Raw genomic sequence first — 24,739 nt, forward strand, 5'->3', positions numbered from 1 at the left:
AACAGCAGGTGCAAGAAGGACCTTCTGAACCTCCTTTGCCCCCCTGAAAGCAGGAAATACATTTCCCATGTGAAGGTATCTTTCCTATCCAGGAAGGTAGGAAGAATCCTTACTGCCAGAGATAGGCATTTCATGGCTGAGAAGGCTGTACAAACTATCTTTGTTACTTCATTAATTTGCTACCCCTAGTCCAAACCTCTTTGTTTTATCAAATCTCTACAAGTAATTGTTTTTTTGTCAGTAAGGTATAAAAGCAGCCTGCTTTGGTCATTTCTTTAAGTCTCATATGTCTTATGAGCTCCTGACATACAAAATTTAATTTGTTTTTCCCCTGTTATCCTGGTCTTATGTCAATTTAACTATTAGACCAGCCAAATAACCTAGAAGGGAAGAAGGGAAAAGTTTTCCTCCTCTACAATATAAAAAACTCTTACAAGACAACAACAAAAAAGACAGTCCAATTACAAAATGGGCAAAACTTGAACAGACATTTCTCCAAAGAACATATACAAATGTCCAATAAGCACATGAAAAGATGTTTACTTTATTATTCATTATAGAAATGTGTATCAAACCACAATGGACTATACCATTTTACTTCCACTAGGACAGCTTTAAATGAGCAAGTGTTGCTGAGGATATGGAGAGAGAGGAGCCCTTGTACATTGCTGGTGGGAATATAAAATAGTGCAGCCATTGTGGAAAACAGTTCAGTGGTTCCTCAAAAAGTTAAACATAGGATTATCATAATGACTGAGCAGTTCCACTCCTAGGTATATATAAAGAAAATAGATAAAGATATATATCCACACAGAAACCTGTCCATGAATGTTTATAGTAGCATTACTCATAATAGTCAAAAGTGGGAAACAACCTACATGTCAATTAATGGATGGATGGATAAACAAACTCTGCTATATACATACAAATAAATATTATTTAGCCAAGAAAGGAATGGATGAACCCTGAAAATAATGTTAAATGAATGAAGCCAGACATATTTTGTATTATTCCTTTTTATATGATGTATCTAGAATAGGCAAATCCACAGAGACATAAAGCATATTATTGGTTACCAGCGGATCAGGAAAGGGGAATGGAGAGTGATTAGTGGACACTCTAGGGTGATGAAAAACTAGAAAGAGGTGGTTGGACAACATTGTGAATACACAAAATGCCACTGAATTGTATACTTCATCATGGTTAATTGTATGCTTTGTGGTTTTCAATTAAAAAAGAAAGATTGATAATCACTGTCATACAGGATGCTCGGTGGTCACTTTTTAAAAGCTTGCTAGCAGTTGTATATACTAATTGCAAGTTCAAAAAACTTTTAAATATATATTTCTACTTACCTGAAATGAGAAGCTTGATTTAGGAGACAGCTATAGTCATCAGGAAGCTCTATCAAACTATTTCTTTTTCTAGGGTACCTAAAATATAATTTAAAAGGCAATTTTATTTATGAGTAAATAAGCCCACATCAAAAACTGACCAAGTAATATAAAGAAGAATGTCTTTAAAAAAGACTCCATACTTGCAATCCATAGTAATTCCCCCTATTGACTTGATTAAATCCGAACTCCTCAGCCTAGAATTCCAAATCTTTGATCATTTGGCTTCCTTTCCAAACTCAGCTTCCACTATTTCCTAAATTGCTCTAGCTAGAATATACTGTCTAGGAAGGTAACATAAAGTAGCAGTTAAGAACACAGACTTTTGAAATTAGATCTGGTTACCGATGCTAAATTCTCTGACACCTAGAAAGTCACTGAGCCTTTATTTCCTAGACCATGAACTGAGGATGAATATATTACTCTCTTAGTCATAAAGCACATCATCAATTTAATATATTTTTTGGGGTGGGAGTGAGAAACATAAAGGACTCATGCTGATTTAAGAAATGTTAAATATGAAAACCAGTATCAAGGAACCTCACAGAGCTGTTGAGGACTCAGTAAGATATACTTAGTACTTGATAAATGTTTGCAAATGTTATTATTCACTCTCACCATGCCAAATACAATAAAAGCTCCGCATACATGCCTTGGGGATGGTCATCTGAGTAACATGGAATTCTGTCTTTAAACCCCAATCAATTTAAATTCTATAAGTCCTTCTGTGTTCTGCCAAAATATATCTCCTCTAAAACGAACCTTGCATTAAGAATCCTTTCCTCTTTAAATTTCTATAGCATTAACAGTATACTCCGTATCTTATGCCTTGAATTTATATACATAATTAGACTGTAAATACCCATGACCAAAACCTGCATGTGGTATGTCTTTGAACTCTCCCAGACTATTTTAGTGCTATGCTGGGGAAATAGTAGATGTCTAAAAGACACAAAGGGGAATCAAAATAAAGGGAAAACTGTGTGAGATTAACAGTTACGCCCATCTTTTAAACTTTTCTAAGATCCTTTTTTTTCTTGGTGATGTGAATACTTCTGCATCTGAGTACAGGAGCTAGGCCCATAATCTCTAAATCACTAAAGCTGGGTTAACGGGTAGGCAACATATGTACATTTACAGTGAAGGTGAAAGGAGTTCTAGGGGTGAGAGAAGATGAGAAAAGAAGGTGGTAAATGTATATTGTCTTGCAATGTTTGCTTCAGTCATAGAAAAATGGTATTGGTGTCAGTAATTAAGGCAAGGGGTCAATTCCTCTGCTTGTTTATTGATGCAATTCAATTGGAATAAAAATGAGACACTGTACATAATAAAAACCAGAGTCCCTGGAGGAGATACAAAGAAGATAAGCATGCAGTTCTGGCCCTCCCTTCCTGGGTTTCCTGTTTGGAGGTTTATTGTGCTGGCAGGTACACATGCCCACACATAGGACAGTAACGTCATGATAACCTTCAGGGAGAAGGTAGCATTTGAATTGGTGGCTTCTGATTCAGCCATAATTTAAGCGAGATGGGAGGGCTGAAGAAAGTTTTGTGGGGTAGTCCCTAAATATATAAATAGAAGGGAGAAGAGGGAATCTCTATTTATATCCTACTTTACTCAGAAGGAAAAAAATGGTTTATAGGAATATAGTCACTACCCTGATTTTAATATACCAGCAGCTCCACAATGCTATCTCCTCCTGTGCCTTTTAATAGGCATGTACTAGCCTTAAGAAGAGAAGTTGGTGTTGTCAAACAATTTAAGAGGGAAAGGGCAGCAACATGGAGAGAAAAAAAAAATCAGTTTTAGGAAGAATCTAACTTCTGGAAAAGAACTAACAGAAATGTAGGAAACAATGTACTGAGTGAGAATGAAAAAGACAAACCAAAAAGCATGCTCAACAAACCAGCCACTTAGAAATACAACCTGTAGATGTGGAAACAGGATTGAGAAGTAAAACCAACCTGACTATGGTGCTTTTTTGCTTCAAACAGTTTAGTAAGGCAGGATCTGCACACCACCTGTATGGAAGCCAAGAGAAAGTAAATTTGGGTCAGCACGACTTCAAGGCAGTAGTGACGAGCCATTCTCTTCAAATCTGTCTGTCTCTTCTATGTTCCTTCTGCTAGACTTCTTTTATCTTACTTCTTGCCCCTTTTCTTCTCCCTTTCTTTTCTCCCCTTCCTTTTTGGGTCTAATGTATTTTTCTCCTCTCTTTTAATAATTCTTTTTAAAGAGTTTATCAATCAATGCCTTACTAGAAAAACAAAAACCATTCTGAGCATTTCAACAAGAGGGAATTTAATACCAGGAATTGGTAATGAACGTGATAAAAGGGCTGCAAAGCCGCCCAGAAGACAAAAAAGCAAGGATTAGCCTTTTTAGATGAAAAAAGGCTAATTTTTTGGCAACACTGGAGATCAGAATACCTTGTGAGAAATGAGGAAACAAAGAAAGATTAGCCAATAGCAGGAAGCAGAAGAAAGGACACAGTGCTATCACTGGAGGTTAGGGACTATGGTCACTGGTGGATACTGGAACCATAGTAGACTTGTTTGGAGTAAGAGAAAAACTACAGACACTGCCAGAAATGCCCCACAGGCAGGCAGACAGAGAGGTGCCCTAAACACTCAAGCTTCTCTCATCCTCCTGGCCACCAATGTCCTACCAGTGCCCCCCCCCCCCCAGGCGGAATGCAGAAAGACGCCGACTGACAAGGGACTTGGGAAAATAGGGCTTGCAGGGGTCAGTCCCCTGCACTAGACTGGAGGTTGAGGAAAGGCTTTGAGGTAAGCAGGCATGACTGGGAATGATGTAAAAGGCAAGGGACTTTCTGTTTTGAAGTCTGAATTTTTAACATTAACCCTAGAATAGCAAGGTCGAAATGTTACTGACTCCAAGAATATAGAAGTAAAATTAGTATAACCTACTTAGATTGTACTCAACACAAAACACGATATTGACTTTTGGTATCCATTTTGTTTCATTTTTATCAACTGTGAGAAACAAGGAAGCCCAGAAAAGAAACTAGCAGAAGAGATCAGAGCACAGAGAAAGATGGGAGCAGACAGGCAGACATTCACATAAATCCTGCTGTAGGAATGGAGGGAAAAACATTAAAGAAAAAGGAGAAAAAGAAAGGAAGAATTGAAAAGACCAAAGGAAATCATGGGTGTGATACTGTCATATGTAATAAATAAATGTTTGGTCTTTGACCCAGTTCCTGGCACAGAGCTCCAAACACCCTTGGCTTTCCTAAGGGAAGAGAGTGGAAAGGTGTCTCGTTATGTTAATGAGGAATTTTCAGGTGCACCGGAGGGACGGTCTGTTGCCAGGAGAACCCAAAAGGGTTAGAAAGTTGGAATATTCAGCCCCTCCCCACCCTCCAACATCGGGAGAGGGAAGAGGAGCTGTAGATGGAATTAATCACCAATGACCAGTGATTTAATCAATCATGCCCTTGTAATGAAGCCAACGTCAAAATCCCAAACTACAGGGTCTGAAGAGCTTCCGGGTGGGTGAGCATACAGAGATGCTGGGTGAGTGATGACTTCGGAGAGGGTGTGGAAGTTCTGGTCCCTTTCTCCACACCTTGCCGTAGGCATCTCTTCCATCTGGCAGTTCCTGAGCTATATCCTTTGTAATAAACTGGTAATCTAGTGGGAAAAATTGGTTTCCCAAGTCCCATGAACCACTCAAGTGAACTAACTGAACCTGAGGAGGGGTGTCACTGGAAACTCTGACCTCTAAGTGCTAGATCAGCAGCAAAACAACCCAGATTTGTGGTGTCTGCCTAGTGTGTGTGTGTCAGTCCTGTGGGGCTGAGCTCTTAACAGGTGGAATCTGATGGTGCCTTCAGGTCCAGAGTGTCGGAATTGAGTTGAACTGTAGGCACCCAGTTGGTATAGAAGGACTACTTGCTGGATGTGTGGGAACCTTCCTGCTACAAATGATGGAACTGGGTGCCAGAATTTTTAATGGGGGGAACAGAGTACGAATAACACAGTAAGAATTGATTGCTAAAATGATGGTATATGTCAATTATATCTCAAAAAAAAAAAAAAAAGGAAAATGATGGTGGCAAACATAGGGTAAGGAGACTGGAGATTAGGAGGGTAGGGTGATCAGGAAGGCCAAAAAGTAATGGGGTTGAAAGAAAGACACGCTTCTCCCTGGGATATTTAAGTGATATATTTTTGATCTATCAAATGACTTTTTTTCCTCCTCAGTCACTCTCCTGAGATGTGCTACCATGTGAACTATGCTACTGTTCCTAATACAGCAATTTTGGGTTCGTCTTGTTAGGCAGGAAAATAGATATGAGCAGGGTGGAAAGAGAACAAGGCCAGGAAAAGGCCCACTAAAAAGACCCAGAGTTAATCAGTTAAATCTCAAAAAGCCAGGAGCAATTTGGCCTGAAATGTTTGAATATTCCCCAGATAAAGGAGGGCACCTCAGCATAGCCCATGTCTTTACTGTGTTAATCATGCAGGCTCAGCTTATTTTTTTTAACTTGACCTATATGCTGTTTTTTTCTTCTTCGGCCCTAATCAAGTAGTTTGCAACCTAGGCAACTAAGTTAGCATGCAGGCCCAGCCATAGACAACATAGTAAAAGGCAGGAAGGATTCCATCTTAAAGATAAGATTGCATTTTAACACCCAGGATGTTAAGAAGTAAGAGTCTTAACTTACTCTTTAGCAAACAGATAATAACTCAGCCCACCTTGGGGGCTGGGCAGGCAGTCTTGTTTGACAAGCTCCCAGACCAAGATGTCCATTATCTCAGGGAGAAATCAGAGCAGTAAATTCCTTGTGTTAAGTTAATTTTAAATATTCAGAGACCACTTAACAAGTATGCACCCCCAGCCCTTAGTCCCATTCCTGAAGAATCCTTAAAAGGGGGAACCCCCAACTTTTCAGAGCGCTCCTCTCTCTGAGGTTGCCCGCACTTTCTAAGTGCATAGACTTTCTTTCAATAAAATTTAAACCTCTCCTCCCTGAGGTTGCCTGCTGCACTTTTTCTCTTTAAGTAACTTTAAATAAAACATGTACTCTGCTTCACTACTGTGTCTCTGCCCTTCAATTCTTTGTTGCAGCGGGGGCGAGGACTGAGGAAAATACACAGTGCTCCTCTAACATTCTGATACTTGTGTCTTTATGGCTGTGACATGACCACCACCCCTTCTCCCATGATGTAAAACTTGGATGAGACAGCAGCTGTGGGGAGAGAAGTAAAATGAATGGTAGCGTTGGTGGAACAAGCAGAAATTCCAACTGCCCATGGCTGCTGGTCTTAGGTCCAACTCCTTAAGTGTGTGAATCTTCTGTATTTGTGTTACTCCCTTCAATCAATGCTATCAATCTAAAAGCTTAGCAATTAATTTAAATTTAAATTTCCAAACTGTACAATAACCCAACAATGATACTTTTTTGCCCCCCATAGTACCTCTGGAGGAGAGGCCTTACAGTATCCCAATATTCCTGGAAAAGCAGAAATAAATTTGTGGGTAAAGACAGATAGCTACAGAGTGCACTGTACTCTCCTTCGGCAGAATCTGCAAGAGAATAAAAATACATTTAATAAGCACATTATTCTTACCTGTTCAATCTGTTAATAGACCTTTTTCATTGTTATACTCATTTCTATACACTATACAAATAAGCCACAGTGATCCTTAAAACATAAACCTGATTCAGTCATTCTTGCAGTCAGATTTCTCCAATGTCAAACTATCACATGATATAAAATATAAAGTCCTTATTGTGGCATAAAGGCCTATGTCACTGCCCTGGCTGCCACTTGGACCTTCTCTCCTACCACCCTACACCTGCCCATTATGTCTCAGCCACACTCATCTCTTTCCTATTCTTTGACTACGTCGAGCAAAGCCTTTCCCATTTACTGTTTCTTCTGCTTAGGAATACTCTTCCTTCAACTCTCTGCACAGTTCAACCCCATCTCTTTTTTTGACGTCTCTTTGATCAATGTCTCCTCTCAGAGAAGCCTTCTGAGACAATCTGTCTAAATGTATTATCCACTCTGGCCCCTGCATTCTCTATTCCCATGAACTGCTTTATTTTTATTTGTAATACTTATCATCATTTCCCACTATATTATACATATTTATCTGTTCGTATTTTGTGTCCTCTCAATAAAAGAAAGGACTTCATCTTATTCATTGCTGTATTAATACTGACTAAATTAGTACATGATTTTTTTTTTAATGCAAACAACAGGTCTGTATTGGCAACTACTTGGAAAGCAGCATCCTATTTATTTAGAATCAGGATAAACCTAGGTTCAGTAAACTCTACGGAAGTGAGTTCAAATAAAGAAGATGACAGCCAGTAAAGCTGACCTGGTCAATTTAATCTCAAAGGACAAAAGGAAGAATCTTTGAACAATTTTGGTGATTATTCCAAAATCATATAAACATTTTGATTTTTACCCATACAAAGAAAGCCACAAGGAATTTTTATTTTGATACAGATCAAACTTTTTTTACTATTACTATTTACTTTGATATAGACTTAAGGCAAGTAAAGGAGAAAGAAAATAACTGTTACTCAAACATATATGGCCTTGGTTTGTTATAACAGACCTTTCCCAGCAGCATTTTCACTCTCTTATAATAAAGTCATATGCACAAAATTCAAGTAACAGAGTGTACAATAGTTTTCCTTCTACCTAGCTAAGTAGTTCTCTTCCCTAAACACAACCAGTGTTTCTAATTTCTTGTATATCCAGTTATATTCTGTGTGCAGGCATTTCATGAAGTCAGGCATATAAACTTTACATAGATAGAAGCCACAAGTATGTTTTCAGATTATGAGGCTAATCTGGTTTTTGGACATTTAACCTACACCAGGGCAGGGGCACAGAGGCTTGGAGCGAACACTGATTAAAGATGTGGGGAAGGGAAGAGTGGTTTGCCTTCTCTCACCTTACATTCTTGAGGTTTAAGGTAAGAAAAAAGGTCTTGTTTAGTAATCTGTGAGTCCATTTTCCTACTTACTGGTAAGAAGTTCTTCAGGTGGAGTTACCCCGAGTAAATAATGGAAAAACAATGCAGCACAGCGAAGGTATGGGGTGATGCCGTTCTTCAACGAGACCCACAAATACCAGCCAGGAATAGTACACCCAATGCAGCTAAGAGGCAACAATTCCAGAACAGAGCAGAATACTGATCAGATTAAAACCCTAGATTTTAAACACATCCCCTTTCAAAAACATAGCCAAGCATTTAATATTTTATACACTTAATTTTTAAACATTTAAAACAATTAAACTAGTTTAGCTTTAATCTTTAAATCTCCTAACAGTTTCCTAAAGAAAACACAAATCTTGCATCTTTCACAATGTAGATTTTAAAGACAAAGAACCACTTTTTTCTGTTTCCTAACCCTTGTAATAAATTGTGAAGCAGATATATTTATCATTAACTAATCAAAGCAGCTTAGTTAGCTAAAAAAATTAGTACTTCCCTGATTTCTGTATTAAAATTGATGATTTTTAGAGCAGTCAAACAGGGAAACTATTCTATTTGATATTGTAATGGTACAACACAAAGGGTGAACCCTAATGTAAACTATGCACTTGAGCTAATAACAATGTATCAATATTGGCTGATTATCATTAACAAATATATCACACTAGCACAAGATGTTAATAATAGAAGAAAATGGTGAGGGGATGGAGTAAATGGGAACTCTTTGTGCTTTCTGTTCAATTTTTCTGTAAACCTGAAACAGCTCTGAAAATTAAAAGTCTACAAACATAAAAATAAACAATTAAAGTCTACAAACATAAAAATAAACACACACATCTCAGCACCTCAACTAAAAAAAAGAAAAAAAAAATCGACTGATGAAGAAGGTGAAAACAAAGAAGGGTCCCTGATAGCTAGTCCAGGGCACTCCGTTGCACTTTTGGTTTTAATCTCTGCATTGCCAGTATATTTCACATATTACTCATAACATCCTTCAAAAACCTCTAATTAAGTGCACCAACTGTATGGATTGCTTAAAATTTTTATTTTCTATATTTATTTAAATTCTAAATGCTGCCACTTGTTAAGATTCTGTCATCTTTTGCCTATGTTCCCAGAACAGATTTTTAAGAATAAAGATGTAACAAGTGTGAACAATTTTTTCCTGGACACATCTCCCTGGGCAAGAGAAACAAAATAAAAAATGAACAAAGTGGGACTACATAAGACTAAAAAGCAAAGGATACCATCAGCAGAAGAAAGAGGCAACCTACAGTGTGGGAGAATGTATTCATGAACAATTTATCCAATAAGGGGTAACATCCAAAATATATTAAGAACTCATACTCCTCAACACCAAAAAAACAAATAATTAAGTTAAAAATGGGCAGAGGACCTGAATAGACATTTCTCCAAAGAAGAAATACAGATGGCCAACAGGCACATGAAAAGATGCTCCACATCACTCATCATCAGGGAAATGCAAATCAAAACCACACTGAGGTCACCTCACACCAGTTAGAATGGCCACTATCCATAAGACAAGAAATAAGAAGTGCTGGCGAGGATGTGGAGAAGGGAACCCTCCTACACTATTGGTGGGAAGTAAATTGATGAAGTCACCATGGAAAGCAGTATGGAGGTCCCTCAAAAAACTAAAAACAGAAATACCATTCAACCCAGTAATTCCACTTCTAGGTATTTACCCAAAGTAAACAAAATCCCTGATTCAAAAAGATATATGCACCCCCTGTGTTTATTGCAACATTATTTACAATAGCCAAGATATGGAAGCAATGTAAGCATCCATCAGTAGATGAATGGATAAAGAAGATGTGGTACATATCCACAATGGAATATTATACAGCCATTAAAAAGAAATCCTACCATTTGCAACAATGGATGGACCTAGAAGGTATTATGTTCAATGAAATAAGCCAAGTGGAGAAAGACAAATGTCATGATTTCACTAATTTGTGGAATATAAAAACAAAGCAAAACAGAATGAACAAAATAATAGTAGACTCATAGATACTGAGAAGTAACTAGTGGATACCATGGGAGAGGGGTTGGGGTGTGTGGTTGGGGAGGGTGGAGGGGGATAAAGGGACACAAAAATTCTCAATCATAATTTAAGTTGGTCACAGAGATGGTAGTACAATATGGAGAATATAGCCAATGATTCTGCAACATTTTCCCATGTTGACAGATAGTAACTACACTAGTGGGGGTAAAGATTTAATAATATGCCATTATTCTTCAATTAGAAGAAAAAGTAAAGATGTATCAAAACTTGTTTCAGTCTCAGAAACAAATAAATGGGTAACTGTTATTCTAAAAGCCCTTAACTCATTTTTTTTTTTTTTTTTTTATTGAAGGGTAGTTGACAACAGTATTACATTACATTAGTTTCAGGTGTACAATACAGTGATTCAACATTTATATACATGATAATTCTAGGTACCAGCTATCACCATACCAAGTTGTTACAATATTTTGACTATATTCCTTATGCTATACATTACATCCCGGTTACTTATTTATTTTACAATTGGAAGTGTGTTTATATATATATATATATATATATATATATATATATATATATTTTTTTGTTTTGTTTTGTTTTGTTTTGTTTTGTGAGGGCATCTCTCATATTTATTGATCAAATAGTTGTTAACCACAATAAATTTCTGTATAGGGGGTTCAATACTCAATGCACAATCATTAATCCACCCCAAGCCTAATTTTCGTCAGTCTCCAATCTTCTGATGCATAACGAACAAATTCTTACATGGAGTACAAATTCTTACATAGTGAATAAGTTACATGGTGAACAGTGCAAGGGCAGTCATCACAGAAGCTTTCGGTTTTGTTCATGCATTATGAACTATACACAGTCAGTTCAAATATGAATATTCATTTGATTTTTAAACTTGATTTATATGTGGATACCACATTTCTCTATTATTATTATTTTTAATAAAATGCTGAAGTGGTAGGTAGATACGAGATAAAGGTAGAAAACAGAGTTTAGTGTTGTAAGAGAGCAAATGTAGATGATCAGGTGTGTGCCTGTAGACTATGTGTTAATCCGAGCTAGACGAGGGCAATAAACATCCATGTATGCAGAAGATTTCTCTCAGAACATGAGGGGGGAGGTTCTAAGCCTCACCTCTGCTGCTCCCCATTTTCTCACCAGATGGCCCCCCTGCGACTGTGCCTGTCTTAGGTTGTTCCTCCCTTGAGGAATCTTACCCGTCTCTGGCTAACCAGTCATCTTCCGGGGCCATACAGGGAAATGTTAAGTTGGTAAGTGAGAGAGAAGCCTTATTGTTTGAAAAGGTTAGCTTTTTACTTCTTTGCATATTTATGCCCTGTGGCTTCTATGCCCAGCATTTGTCTTGAGGTGTCTTTACCACTTGGAAGAATTATGATACTCGGTAAATTCGACATGTGGCACGAGTTCTATTTAAAGGTTGTGATTAGGTAGGAAGAAGAAAAGCTATAGAAGTAGCAGGCAGAAGAAAACCTGGGAAGATTGATTATTTCTTTGACATATCTTCTTGTAGAGTAACTTCAGCATGGATAGGTTTTAAACTACTAATTACATTGTGCACACACATTAACATAATAGGAATATAGTTACCTAACCAAAGCATACCTGTAATTACCAGCCATCTCCAGTGAAACCAAGAAAACCAGTTAGGCACCTTAGGCATTTGTGAAAACTTATCTATGATATGGTGGATATTGTCCGACTGAACTTAAACAGTCTGAGAGTATTCAGATAAACTAGAACAACCCATTCCTGGGGACTGTTCATATCCCATATGTTCTTTTAACGATAAATAGTCTGTGGTTGTAAGATTTTGGACCTTAACTCATTTTTAAAAACTGGAATTAAAATGTTTCAAAAGTTATACTGCCAAATAACTGAACAAAGACATGGAATTATTAAAATAATACTAAATAGACTGGACTAATGGACTGCTACTCACCCATTTGTATACTGAGAAACTTCTGCCAAGAAAGAAGATGCAGAACGAGCTTCTTCACTCTCTTCTTGAACCTGAGCAAGGGGAAGGCCTAAAAAAGAAATTCTGAAAGGTAAACCTAAGAATTTTCTGCTTAATTTATGTTACACCTCAATTTCATGGTTCCAGGATAATAAACAGTGTCAGCTCAACTGATGTTCTTTCACTTGTTCTCAGTGTAAACTGCTATGTCTGAATATTAAAACAAGTAAACTTTAACAGTATATTAGCTGGAAAAACAAATATGGCAGATTCAGACTTCAGTGCTAAACATAGATGTTTAATAAATATTCATCTCATTATAATAAGACTAGGTAAACAAATCAGTAATCATCTACCTGCTCTGGGTTCTTAGGAGTCTTAGACAGCAGGTAGAAATTCAGCCTCTAGAAAGAGAAATAGGTTGCTGTCCTGCCCTCATGCTCAAGCAAAGCAGCACAAAACAGATCCAGGAGAGGTCATTTTCCTCCATTAACCTATCCTCAAGGGGGACCATCCTAAACCTTTCAGTAACTGCCAACTCTCCCACTTAGGTTAGAGCTCTGGGAAAGCCACTTAAGTTCTCTAAAGATCAATTTTATTGTATTAAAATGGAGATAAAAATGCCTACCTTGCAGTCTGCTGTGAGGGATGGTTACAGCACATTTGAATAATGCTCTCATGCTTTAAGAATGCTTTTGTTTATTTATTAATTCATGTGAAAGGCCACAATTAAAATTATCCTGAGTCTCTTACGAAGATTGCTAGTTCTTTTCCTTTTTCAGTTAAGATCTCTTTAGGAGATACACACTTTTTTTTAAAGAGGAAAATATATCATGAGTTCATATTAATATTTCCAATTTAAAAACAAAAGTTTGGTATTTGCATATAATTCTTTTGTTTGAGGTAAATTTTATATGCAGTGAAATGCACAAATATTAAATGTACACACATCCATGTAACAACTTTTTAAAAATTAATCTGTATTTTTTAAAACAGTTTAAGGTTCACAACAAATCTGAGTGGAAAGCACAGAGAATTCCCATATGCCTGCTGTCCCCATATACCCACAATGTCCCCCACTATCAACATCCCATACCAGAAGGGCACATTTGTTAAACTGATGAACCTGCACTGATACATCATTATCGCTGAAGTCCACAGTTTATATTAGGGTACATTCTTGGTGTTGTACATTCTATGCATTTTGACAAATGTATAATGACATGTATCCACAATTACAGTATCACAGAGAGTACTTTCACTGCCCTAAAAATCTCCTCTGCTCTGCCTATTCATCCCTCTCTCTCCCCTACCCCCTGGCAGTCACCCCCTAACTCCTTCCTGGCAATCACTGTTCTTTTATTGCCTCCATAGCTTTGCCTTTCCCAGATGTCATGCAGTTGGAATCATACAGTATGCAATCTTTCAGACTGGCTCTTTTAACTTACAAATACCCATTTAAGGTTCCTCCACATTTTTTCATAATATGATAGCTCATTTCTTTTTAGCGTTCAAGAATATTCCACCATCTCTATGTAGCACAGTTTGTTAATCCATTCACCTACTGAAGAATATAGGTTCCTTCCAGGTTTTGGCAATTATGAACAAAGCTGCTATGAACTTCTGTGTGGTCCACACAAAAACCTAATAGGTTTTCTGTTCGTTTGGGTAGATGTCAGGGAGCACAACTGCTAAACTGTATTTCAAAGTGGCATGTGATTCATTCCCATCAGCAATGAATGAGATGCTCCAAATCATTGTTAGTGCTCAGTGTTGTCAGTATTTTGGATTTGGACATTCTGATAGGTATGTGGTAGTATCTCATTGCTATTTTAATTTGCAGTTCCCTAATGACATGATACTGAACATCTTTTCAAACGCTTACTTGCCATTTGTATATCTTCTTTGATGAGTTACCTGTTCAGGTCTTTTGCCCATTTTTAATCAGGTTGTTCATTTTCCTATTGTTGAATCTTAATTAATTCATCTTAATTCAGTTTAAGAGGTTTTTTTGGTAGTTCTTTTATTGCTAGAATTTAACCTATTAGGGAAGTATAGTTGAAATACTGTGTTTTAAAGTCATTTAAGTAATTATTTTCTCATATATGTTAAAATTGGCCTCATTTGTTGTTTTTACTACTTAAAAATTTTTTTCCATTTGGAATTTTTTTTTTTTTTTTTAGTTAAGTGAAATATTTATAAGGCTCCAGGATCAAAACTCATTAAAAAGACATTCACAGGAGTCTTTGGCCAAATCCCTGTACTCTTTACCTTGCCTTAGAGGCAACTTTTTAAAATTAGTGTTTCATTTATAACTCTATTGTTTCATTTATTAAAAATATAAGCAATATGAATATATGTGAGCATAGATATCCATACCTACACATAAAACACCTTACATGAAGGCATTATGCTATAACTATTGTTCTGTATCCTTTTTTCACTTAATAACATATCCTTGCTCCTTCCTTTTTTAGCTGTACAGCATTCCATCATATGAATATACCATAGGATATTCAACTAATCTCCCAGTACTTTCCTATTCAGAATAATGCCATAATGAATATCTTGTGCTTGCATCCTTTCATATTTTTGCCAGTATATACTGCTTTGAGATAGATTCCTAGGAGAGGAATTGGTGAATCAAAGGGTAAATGCATATGTAATTTTGCTAGGTATTGTTCTAAAGCCAATTTAATTATCTGTCCTCTAAATTATCTTAACTTTCAGTAGCCCTTATTGATCACTGATACCCAGGACCAGGTTTTGCTTTGTATTAAGAGCACAGTCTAAAAGGACAACTATGTCATAATTCCTTAATGGTATATTACTTATGTATCTTCATTATGTACATTCAAAAGACATTTAATGAGTACTGAGTAATCAAAAGTTGCTAGATACTTCAAGATTAGGTAAGATTTTGAAATATGAATGTTACCTATTCAGGAAACTTACATTGAATATGGAGGAATTGGGAGAAAGGAGAAGGGAAAATAGTGGATCAAGAAAAAGATATTAACAGTAAGACAAGATACTATGTGTCAGTGCTATAAGACAAAGTATTATCATTCTAGTTGGAGGAATCAAGAATGATTTTATATACAGACTTAACATATGACTGAGTGTGTCTGGTAATGGACATACCTTAGAGAGGCTAATCTCCAACCTTGAGATTGGAGAATTTGAAAGAAAGGGAAAAACAGGCCTAAATGGTCTCCTTGTATATCTGAAAAGCAGCCACAGTTAGAGAAACAAGTAGTCTATCTAGCTAATTATCCTTTTCATGGCTATTCTACCTTTCTGTTTAAACAGTGTCCATAAACAAATGAATGATCATTCAGCAAGAGAAATAACATAAAACTTAGCAATACAAAATATGTTTAATCAGAAGCATAATTAATTTTGTCAGTAAATCATGGCCAAATGTTATTTACAGAGTTTTACCCACCTGTGTCTATGGTAAGAAGTATCTGAAGCATGTGTGCCATGGTGATCAGATGGAAGAGATACAGGTGGTTATAGGAAGAACTAATTGATGAAGGCTGCAGATCAACACTGTCATCCCAATACAAGGATGGGAATGCTAACACAGCACCTATCTGTGACAGAAAATGGACATGAACATGGGTAACGACAAACTCCAACACCAACTAATCTCATAACTAAATGTAAAGGGCGCTAGATGCTGCACTGTTTTTATGTGGTTTTCTTTATGACCATATTTTTCCTTATTATTCAACACAATATCTTAGGGTACAAGGTACCATAAATGGAGGACAAACTCATCACCAAACAGGTCATCTCTTTGCTGGGTCTACTTACTCTAGCTATAGGGAGTGGTCTAAACTCTGTGGTTCAGAATAATCAACATTACATCACTTAACTGACACACAGGTCCCACTCCAGCCCAACCTAATCAGAATCTGTTACCAGCATTCTTTTTAAAGCTCCCCCAAGAGATTCCAAAAGACAGGGTGACAACCACAGACTGGGAAGAAGCTTGGATAATGAGGGATGAAGATACTGGCTAATCCTGCATCCACATACTCCATGCTCCCAACCTCACCACTGCATCTCTCTAGAGAACTTGTTTTGAAGGAGTGGGATCATCACAGGGATGGAAAAGCTCTGCAAGAAAGTCACAAAGCAGCTGTCACCCACCCATAGATGTCTGTGGGAAGAAGCCCAGATGCATCCATGGTGCAGCCCCAGTCACCAAATAATTAATGATTTTAAGATAGCTCCACCATCATTCAGTACTTAAAATGTTAAACTAAGCTAAGAAAAAGGGGGTGGGGGGAAAGCATATTATATTACTAGAAAAAGTTTGCTTGTACAGATATCAACTAAATATAATCAACTATGACAAAACATATTACAAAGAAAAGAATAAATGTGCTTTCATTTTGAAAATGATTTTGATAGTCTCAATCAAGTTTCTATTTATAAACAGAATAGATGAAAGAGACTAAACTTCATAGTCTGAACACCAATAATATATAATCTTGAACAAAGAGCACTTATTTGAATGAGGAAAACATATGGAATTATAAATTTGAGTGACTTTTAAAAAAGTTTTATTGAACACTTACCAAAACATGAAAAAGATCTACAGATAGAAGGCATGGTGTATCCTCTGATTTTAGGTTAGGAAGAACAACTAAAATAAAACACAATGTAGTACAGTCAGTAAGGTAGCAATATAGTTAAATATAATGCAAGATATAAACATCTAACACAAAAATATAACAGGATTAAAAAATACAGAATTTGGTAAACTGTAACATCACATTGTTAAGATATGGGAACCAAAATGAAAGGTAAACTAAACTGAGAAAAGGCTCCTAGAAAGCCTTGAATACAATTTAAGGGCTGAAAGGTTAAGACCGAGGAGGAAAAGGTAAACAAACTAGGATAATGGAGATTGTTTAATAAATATTTGCTGAATAAATAAGAATTATTACTTTCATACAATAATTTCTACCACTTTTTTTTCTAACTACATATTTCTAAATGTTCTCTGATAAAAAAAATTTGTGAACAATATGGGGTGGGAAGCAGGAAAAGTACACTAAGCAGTAAGTGAAATGAGGATGAAGAATATTCTCCTGAACAAAATTAGACAGTGGTTTACATAGATTGATGACTGAAAAGAAATGCAGATAGCTCAAAAGCTACTCTCTTTCTATTTTGATCTAAGTCTCTAAATTCAGAAGTCAGGGAAAGAGTGATAAGGAAGTGAAATAAGAACTCAAAACAGCAGTAAATATTTCATATGTATTAGAATGAGGGACTTAATTGTAGTTCAATAAAAGCTACATTTTTTTTAAATGAGGGAAAGAAGACTCCTTTTAGGCTAGGTCAAATTATTAACCCTAAATCCAAGATTATAAACAAAAAACATAAAAGTTAAAAGCATGGGCTTTGGAATCTGAGAGAAACAGATTCCAGCTCTGGTTGTGACTATTTGTCATAGGCAAGCTACCTACTCTAAGTCTACAGTATATATATGATGTTGAGAGGTTCATTAACATATATATTTAAAGGCCTTATCCCAAGCTTGGTATATAATAATGACTCGATAAAGTTATTAATATTGGCTTTAGAAAGGAAACTGAAGTGATCACAGGGCTCTGCCGTTAATTAGCTGTGTGCTCTCAACAAGTCACTTGCTGTTTCTGGCTTTCACTTCCTCCTACAAAAATTTTACAATAATATTTGATATATCAGTTAACTTGTCCATGACACTACCTATCTTATTTTCTTCTCAGTGTTACAAATTATTTTGCTCTCAGGACAATTTAATAATTCCTAATCCCTCCTCCTGATCTATCACCTTTTCAGCCAGTAGAACACTGTCATCAAATTTTTCTTATAGGCAGCTGTGAATTTTTTTTTTGCTGGCTCCTAGATATATTTAAAATTCCTTTGAAATCAAAAGATAATTCTGGCTTGCATATTTTCATTTCATCTATTAGTAAAACCTTCCATTTATGCTAAATTAAACATCTCACAAAGTTTATGGGATATAATGGGAAAAAAAGCATAGGCTTTTTGGTCAGGCCTGGGTTCAGATATTATTGGTTTTTTCGACCTTGGCAAATCACACAACTTCTGTGTGCCTCAGTTCCCTCAGCTTTAAACAGCGATAATGATAATTTCCTTGAAGGCTGGTGGTTAAAAGAAATGAGATTATATAAAAATATTTTTGTAAAGTGCCTAGCACATACCTGGCAATAAACACTGTATGTCTTTTTTGCTACTGCAGAATCAACATATTAAAAAATATTCATCACGTTTCACATAAAACAGCTCTATTGTGGACTTCCCTATTTCTCTCAATCATTCTGTAACTCATTTTAATGCAAAATCTTGTGCCTGCCCAACTCTTCCTAATCCAAATATATACATATGTTACATCTAATTTTTTATTTTGCCAATCCAACCTACAAAATATCAAATTAACCTTAGAATACTATCACTTAAAATGTTTAAAAAATTCCCAATAATCTAAAGAATAAAATTCAAACTTCTCACAAGGGCATTTAAGACCCTCTATTTTTAGCAATACAACTTCATGCTTCTCTGTGTATAGGTACTATTACTCCTATCATACTTGTCTATTTTAACATACTATACCCACTCTCTCTTCAATCTCTGTTCGAACTGTGTCCTGTGTTTAGAATGCCATTTCTAAACACAATTTATCCTTATGTACTCTCCCTGCAAGGTTCAATTCTAATCCTACCCCCTTGAAACCATATTAACTATACTTCAAAAAAAAAAAAAACACAAACCCATCCCCTATTAAAAGGGAGAACAGCAGAGCCCCATAGTTATTGCTTTCTTTCTTGACTGTACCATACATCTGGCATTTGGTTACTTAATAATGTGTATTTTTAAAGAAGTTCTGCTTCTTTAATTCAATCATAAGCCTGATAATGGCAGGAATCATATCTTATACCTCTATACATAATTTATAGCTCTAACACCTAGCAAATAAAGATGCTCCTGCTAATAAGTTTTCACATGACCAACTTTTATATATAGGCACAGAGCTACAGTACAAAGCAAAAGAACATCAAATCTGTTAGTAACTGCCAATTAGAGATTAGACAGTGTTATTTTAGTCTGCCATATGTTAAACAGTTTCCTTGTTTGGTGCTTATTTTGAGGTGTCTTAAACATTATAAATCCCATAATGGAGACTATTAGGAAGTGCTAATAAAACAAGGTATCCAAACCATGACTAAAATGAAAATAGATAACAAAAACAAAAACAAAGCAGTACTATCCAAATAGGATAAGCTGCTCAACAAAAGGAAGAGGTGCTAAGAACAAAGATAGGTACATTGTACAGTTCTGGGCCTGTGTACAATTGACCAATGAAAGAAAAAAAGAAACGAAAAAAGGAAAATATTTTAGTATGTAGCTAGGGGAACAGCATCATTTTAGATTCTTATTAGCATGAGATTAATTCAGGAGATAGCTGCAAGTTAATCTGACAATATAAAAAAGCTCAGAGTGGTGGAAGTCCTGATGAAACTTCGGTGGCAGCCTTGGCTGGTGCTGTGGAATCCCCACGTCATCACTGTGAGCACAATGCTGCTTAGAACGAGCTCCCTAAGAAGCTAATGGGGATTACCATGGGGGGATAGTGACCTGTCTCAACAGACTTTCAAGGTAAAGCAGCCGGTCAATTTTGGAAATAAATACCTGCTACATCAACTAGAAGAAACCTATGTTTTGCTTTAAAGCTTAAAAAACTGAATGACTCTCTTATTTGGTAGAAACATATCTGGAAAGTGCAAGCTTAAACCCCCTATCTGTGACATTTTGAACTGAGGAACAAAGGGATTTATAAACAGTTCTTTTTAAGCCTGACCTGTTTAGGTGCAGAGGAGCACTTAAAGTACTGATGCCCATGTGGAAATGCAGATAACCAAAGTGAAAGCCAAATTATTTTCTTACTGTGCAATCTCTAATACTTTTCATTTCTATATTAATTGAGAGCCCTATAAGCTTAATTAATTTCTAGCTTGTTAGAATCTGAGAAAAACAGCTGTGGTAGCATGCCTTTCAAAGAAAAAGGCATGGGCCTGTACCTGAAATGACCACACCTAACATTTCTATTACTTTACATGACTTCAACTTTGGCTCACCAGCAAAATTAAAAGCATTTAAAAATGATTTATTCTGGTCATAGCTCCCTTTTCTAACTAGATTGGATGTTAGTGTTTGTGGATGACGGTTCAAGGTGTGAGGGACCTATGTTGAAAGCATTTGGAAATACCTGATATTTAAAATAAGATTAAAGGCATTACAGGAACAGCTATGAGGGGTTTGCTTGTTTGTTTTGTTTTTCTATTTTAAGGCTGCTGTAGTGAGTGTTCAAAATTACTGCTGTGTGTTGTATCTAATGAAATATATTGCCAGAAATGCAACATAAAAAGACATGTACAGAATAATATAATAATAGCAATTCAGGGAAGACTCTACCTGATAGGAGACGAATCAGATGTTTCTGTATCAGGACCTGAGAACAGGTGCCCCTTTGTGCAATGGCAAACTGCATTAATGCTTTCAGACCATTATGCTAGATTGTAAGAGAGGGAAAGAGAAAAAGATAAGGGAAGATGATAGACCTAGGTCATTCATTGTAAAAATCAATCCCAGTATACAAGAATTAGCTGCAGACTGATTATATACTTTACATTCCTGCAAATCAATTACAATGTTTTTAATATCCTAAAAAGTTTCATGACCTCACAAAATTTTGAATAAATTTTCCCAAGACAAAGAAATACTAAAGCTATAATTGTTTTAATTCTCACTTAAGTAACCACTTCCCCCAGAGCCAATTTCTTAAATGTCTGGCCTGATTTATTCTATTGAGGTCTATGGAAATAAACATATTTATAGAATTTCTAAAATGATGGCAGAATACCACTGAATCCAGGAAATATATTTTCTGCTTCTCAAATGGAAGGATGGGAACTATGGGGAAGCACATTTTAGACCACAATTCCCTCGTGCCTGCTATCAGGAAAATGAGGGAAACGGCTAGAGAGGGGTGGTCTAGGGAATCCTCGGTTGCCTGTTCTGTTTTCATGCGGCTACTCAGCACATTTCTTGAGTACTGTTTTTTAAGGTCCCCTACGTTATAAAGCTTAGGCCTGATGCAGGAGTAAAACATCAGGATTTGCCCAGCAAGAGCCATGGTTTAGTTTTACTTTTGAATTCAGTATGATGATTTACCTAGAGTTAAGCCAACATTAATATTTAATGATGTATTAAGTAAGTACCAAAACAGCTACCAATACATTTTGGAAGAGGACATCAAAACTGACTTGGATAAAGATGATACAAAATAATTACAGTTTTTATTTTTCATAAAGTACTGTATCTTGTGATTCTAATCTACAAATAGGCTCAATTTAAAAACCTAAGGAAATCTTCACTGCTATACTTTTCTTCCCTGCCCCTCCGATTCACTAAGATATGACATCAAGAACTGATAATGGTAAAGTCAGTGAGAAGGAAAAATATAGGAAACTAGGTCTCTGATCAGGCAATAAACAGAAGGGAAGAAAAAGTAATCAAGTATAACCTGAAATCTCTCTGTGAATTATATTTAACCACTGAGATCGAGTGAAATCTCTAAAATGTACAATGCTGGCCATTTAGCCTCTTATTAGACTGACATAACTTTTGTAAAAAACAGAATCTGATAATATTCACAGAAAAGGGAGTGAATAAAGATTTCTAAAAATGATCAATTAACTGTGGCGCATTACATGTACTCTGTTGGGTCATACATACCTGTCTATTTTGAAGTGCTCCAAACAAAGGTTTTCCTTCATCTCCCAAAAGGTTTTCTTAGAGTAAAAAAACAAAAACAGTAAATCCTGAATAGTGCTACAATTGTATACTTGGTTTTTGTCTATTAGATGTCCTTTAATTGTATATTTGACCACATGATTTGCACTTTTCCCTTCTAAGTTTTGTGTTTACTATAGCAACATTCTGAATTTTAAAAGCAAACAGAATCTAATTACTAGGTTATAGAACTACATATGAAGATTCAGTCCTATTGCCTAGTGAATTTCTCATCTCTTTCATGACAAAACTGTAACCTTTTTTAATGTTCACTATCTAAATATAAATTCCTCATTCCTAATGCTTATCTCCCCAAAGATGGTAAAGTATAAAATATCTTCACTGAAAGTCTGCAGACCTCAGTAGATCATGACTCCAAGAAGAATGTTTTATATTTCTTACCAATTTGTTCAGATTCTATTCTCCTTAAAACTCATTTTTTCTATTTCTTATTTTATTTCATCACAGTAAATATAAATCTGCATGTTATTTTTTTTTACTCATGATTTAAGTCTGAGAGGGTTAGTAGTGACTCCTAAAATGTGTTCAGAGACTGATGCAGATGGCTCCACTTCAATCTACTTAATTCAAATCTTGAAGCAGTGTCTTGTTACAAATACATATTTAAATAAAGAAAATTATTTAATTTAATTCCAGTAGACTCCATTGAAAACAGCAACCAATATATTTTGGAAGGGGACATCAAAACTGACAAGGATAAAGAAGATACAAAATAATTACAGTTATTATTTTTCATAAAGTACTGTATCTTGTGATTATAATTAACTAATAGGGTCAATTTAAAAACTTAAGAAAATCTTCACTACTATACTTTTCTTCCTGCCCCTCAGATTCACTATGATATAACTGACATACAACATGGTGTAAATTTACGACGTACAACATGTTATTTGACTGCTACATTTTTCTGTAAGAAGCTTTCGATATGACAATAGGCTTCCCTTCAAACTTGGTTAATCTCTGCCTGCTAATATGTCTCTCCTAAGCACCTCACAGTCTTCCCTTCCCTTTTCTGGTAATTTTTTAGATGACTGGTTTTCTTATTTTTCTCTCAAACTGTAAAAGAAACAAAAACTACATAACATTTCTGGGTTGATTCTTTTTCCTTTTTTCTTGCTCTTCTCCTGTTATATAAATCTGTCACCTTTTGAATATACCTTGCTTCATGCTCTTCCTTTCATGTATTTTGAGGTTATGTTGCTTATGGTCATGAATAAAGTAAAAAGGAAATCAATACAAACAATTCTCAGACTAAATGGCATCAGACCACACTAATCTACTGAAATATTAATAGTCCTCCAGCAAGTCCAAGTACTGTGGACCATCAGGGGAAAAAAGGAGTGATATTTGGTCAATCAGTGCTAACTGTTTATTGGAACCCTCCAAACCAGTGATCTTAAAGGCTTTACCAATTGCCTGGATAGTGAAAGCACATGTGCTCCAGGTCATCATGGGGATTCGAGGATCCATTTCATCAGGAGGCACTTTCAGTCCAATTCTATAAACTGTTGTGGCAAATAGAACGACCATTTCCTTGATGCTAGTAGAATATTTTATCCTACAAATAAAACAAGAAAAACTTTTATAATGATTTATATTAATTTATACAAAAGGGGATATCTACTGAGAAGTCCAATTAGGTACCAAAGCAACAATTTAACTCCTTTTGTCAAAGGAAACTGTTCTTTGTCAGATTAGACAGGAGAGCCTCTAAAGATTTATTCACTAAGCAAAAATGGGAAGAGCAAAACATACAGGCAGGAAAGCATCTCTTATAAAATGCTAATGGCCCATATAACTCCACTTCCTATAAAAGATGCAGTAATGACCACAGAAGATAGCATCTAAGTCCAAATAAAGGAACATATTGAACAAAGACGGAACAAAATACAGAGAAAACAGATTTGACCTACAAGTTTTAGTGTCTAGAAAATGGACCAAAAAGTACTTTTGGGTGGGGTCAGGGGCACTGAAGATGGTAGCGTGAGTAGGGCAGTGGAAATCTCCTTCCAAAACCATACATATTCTGAAAATACAGCAAATACAACTATTCCTAAAAGAGAGACCAGAAGATACAGTACACCAGCCAGGCTACATCTACATCTGCAAGAACTCAGCATCTCACAAAAAGGGTAAGATACAAAGCTGTGAACCAGCGGGACCCGAGCACTCCCCCAACCCTAGCTCACTGGGGGGAGGGAAAGAATCACAGTGGGGAGGGAGTGGAAGCACAGGACTGCTAAATAATCAGCCCTAGTAATCAGCACCGGGAGCGCAGACAGACATTGTATGCTGTACTGAATATTAGAGAAATGGGAAAGTAAAATCTGAGACAGAGACTGAAAGCGGGACCCCACAGCCAGCTCCCATGCGACAAAACAAAAGCGGGTGCCTTAAAAGTCATAAAGGTACAAGGGTTTAACAGGTAGACAAAATTGT

The 24,739-nt window shown here is 36.1% G+C and overlaps 1 protein-coding gene across 3 annotated transcripts in view; it reads right to left on the reverse strand.

The window, feature by feature from the left end:
* The window catches only part of UBR1 (ubiquitin protein ligase E3 component n-recognin 1), a 200,475-nt gene that overhangs the window by 8,763 nt on the left and 166,973 nt on the right, over positions 1–24,739 (reverse strand). For 2 of the 3 annotated variants that reach the window (XM_057488747.1, XM_057488746.1), the window contains exons 35-44: positions 23,710–23,858; positions 22,223–22,278; positions 20,900–20,996; positions 16,989–17,060; positions 15,849–15,995; positions 12,383–12,470; positions 8,412–8,545; positions 6,842–6,950; positions 3,359–3,415; positions 1,356–1,433 (exon numbers count right to left, since the gene is read on the reverse strand). In XM_057488747.1, coding sequence (XP_057344730.1) covers positions 1,356–1,433; positions 3,359–3,415; positions 6,842–6,950; positions 8,412–8,545; positions 12,383–12,470; positions 15,849–15,995; positions 16,989–17,060; positions 20,900–20,996; positions 22,223–22,278; positions 23,710–23,858 — 987 coding nt within the window. Of the gene's footprint in view, positions 1–1,355; positions 1,434–3,358; positions 3,416–6,841; positions 6,951–8,411; positions 8,546–12,382; positions 12,471–15,848; positions 16,000–16,988; positions 17,061–20,899; positions 20,997–22,222; positions 22,279–23,709; positions 23,859–24,739 lie in introns of all 3 variants that reach the window. The other variant, XM_036923690.2, reaches the window with a different exon arrangement.

The sequence above is a fragment of the Manis pentadactyla genome, chromosome 11, assembly GCF_030020395.1.
Source record: "Manis pentadactyla isolate mManPen7 chromosome 11, mManPen7.hap1, whole genome shotgun sequence".
NCBI lineage: Eukaryota > Metazoa > Chordata > Mammalia > Pholidota > Manidae > Manis > Manis pentadactyla.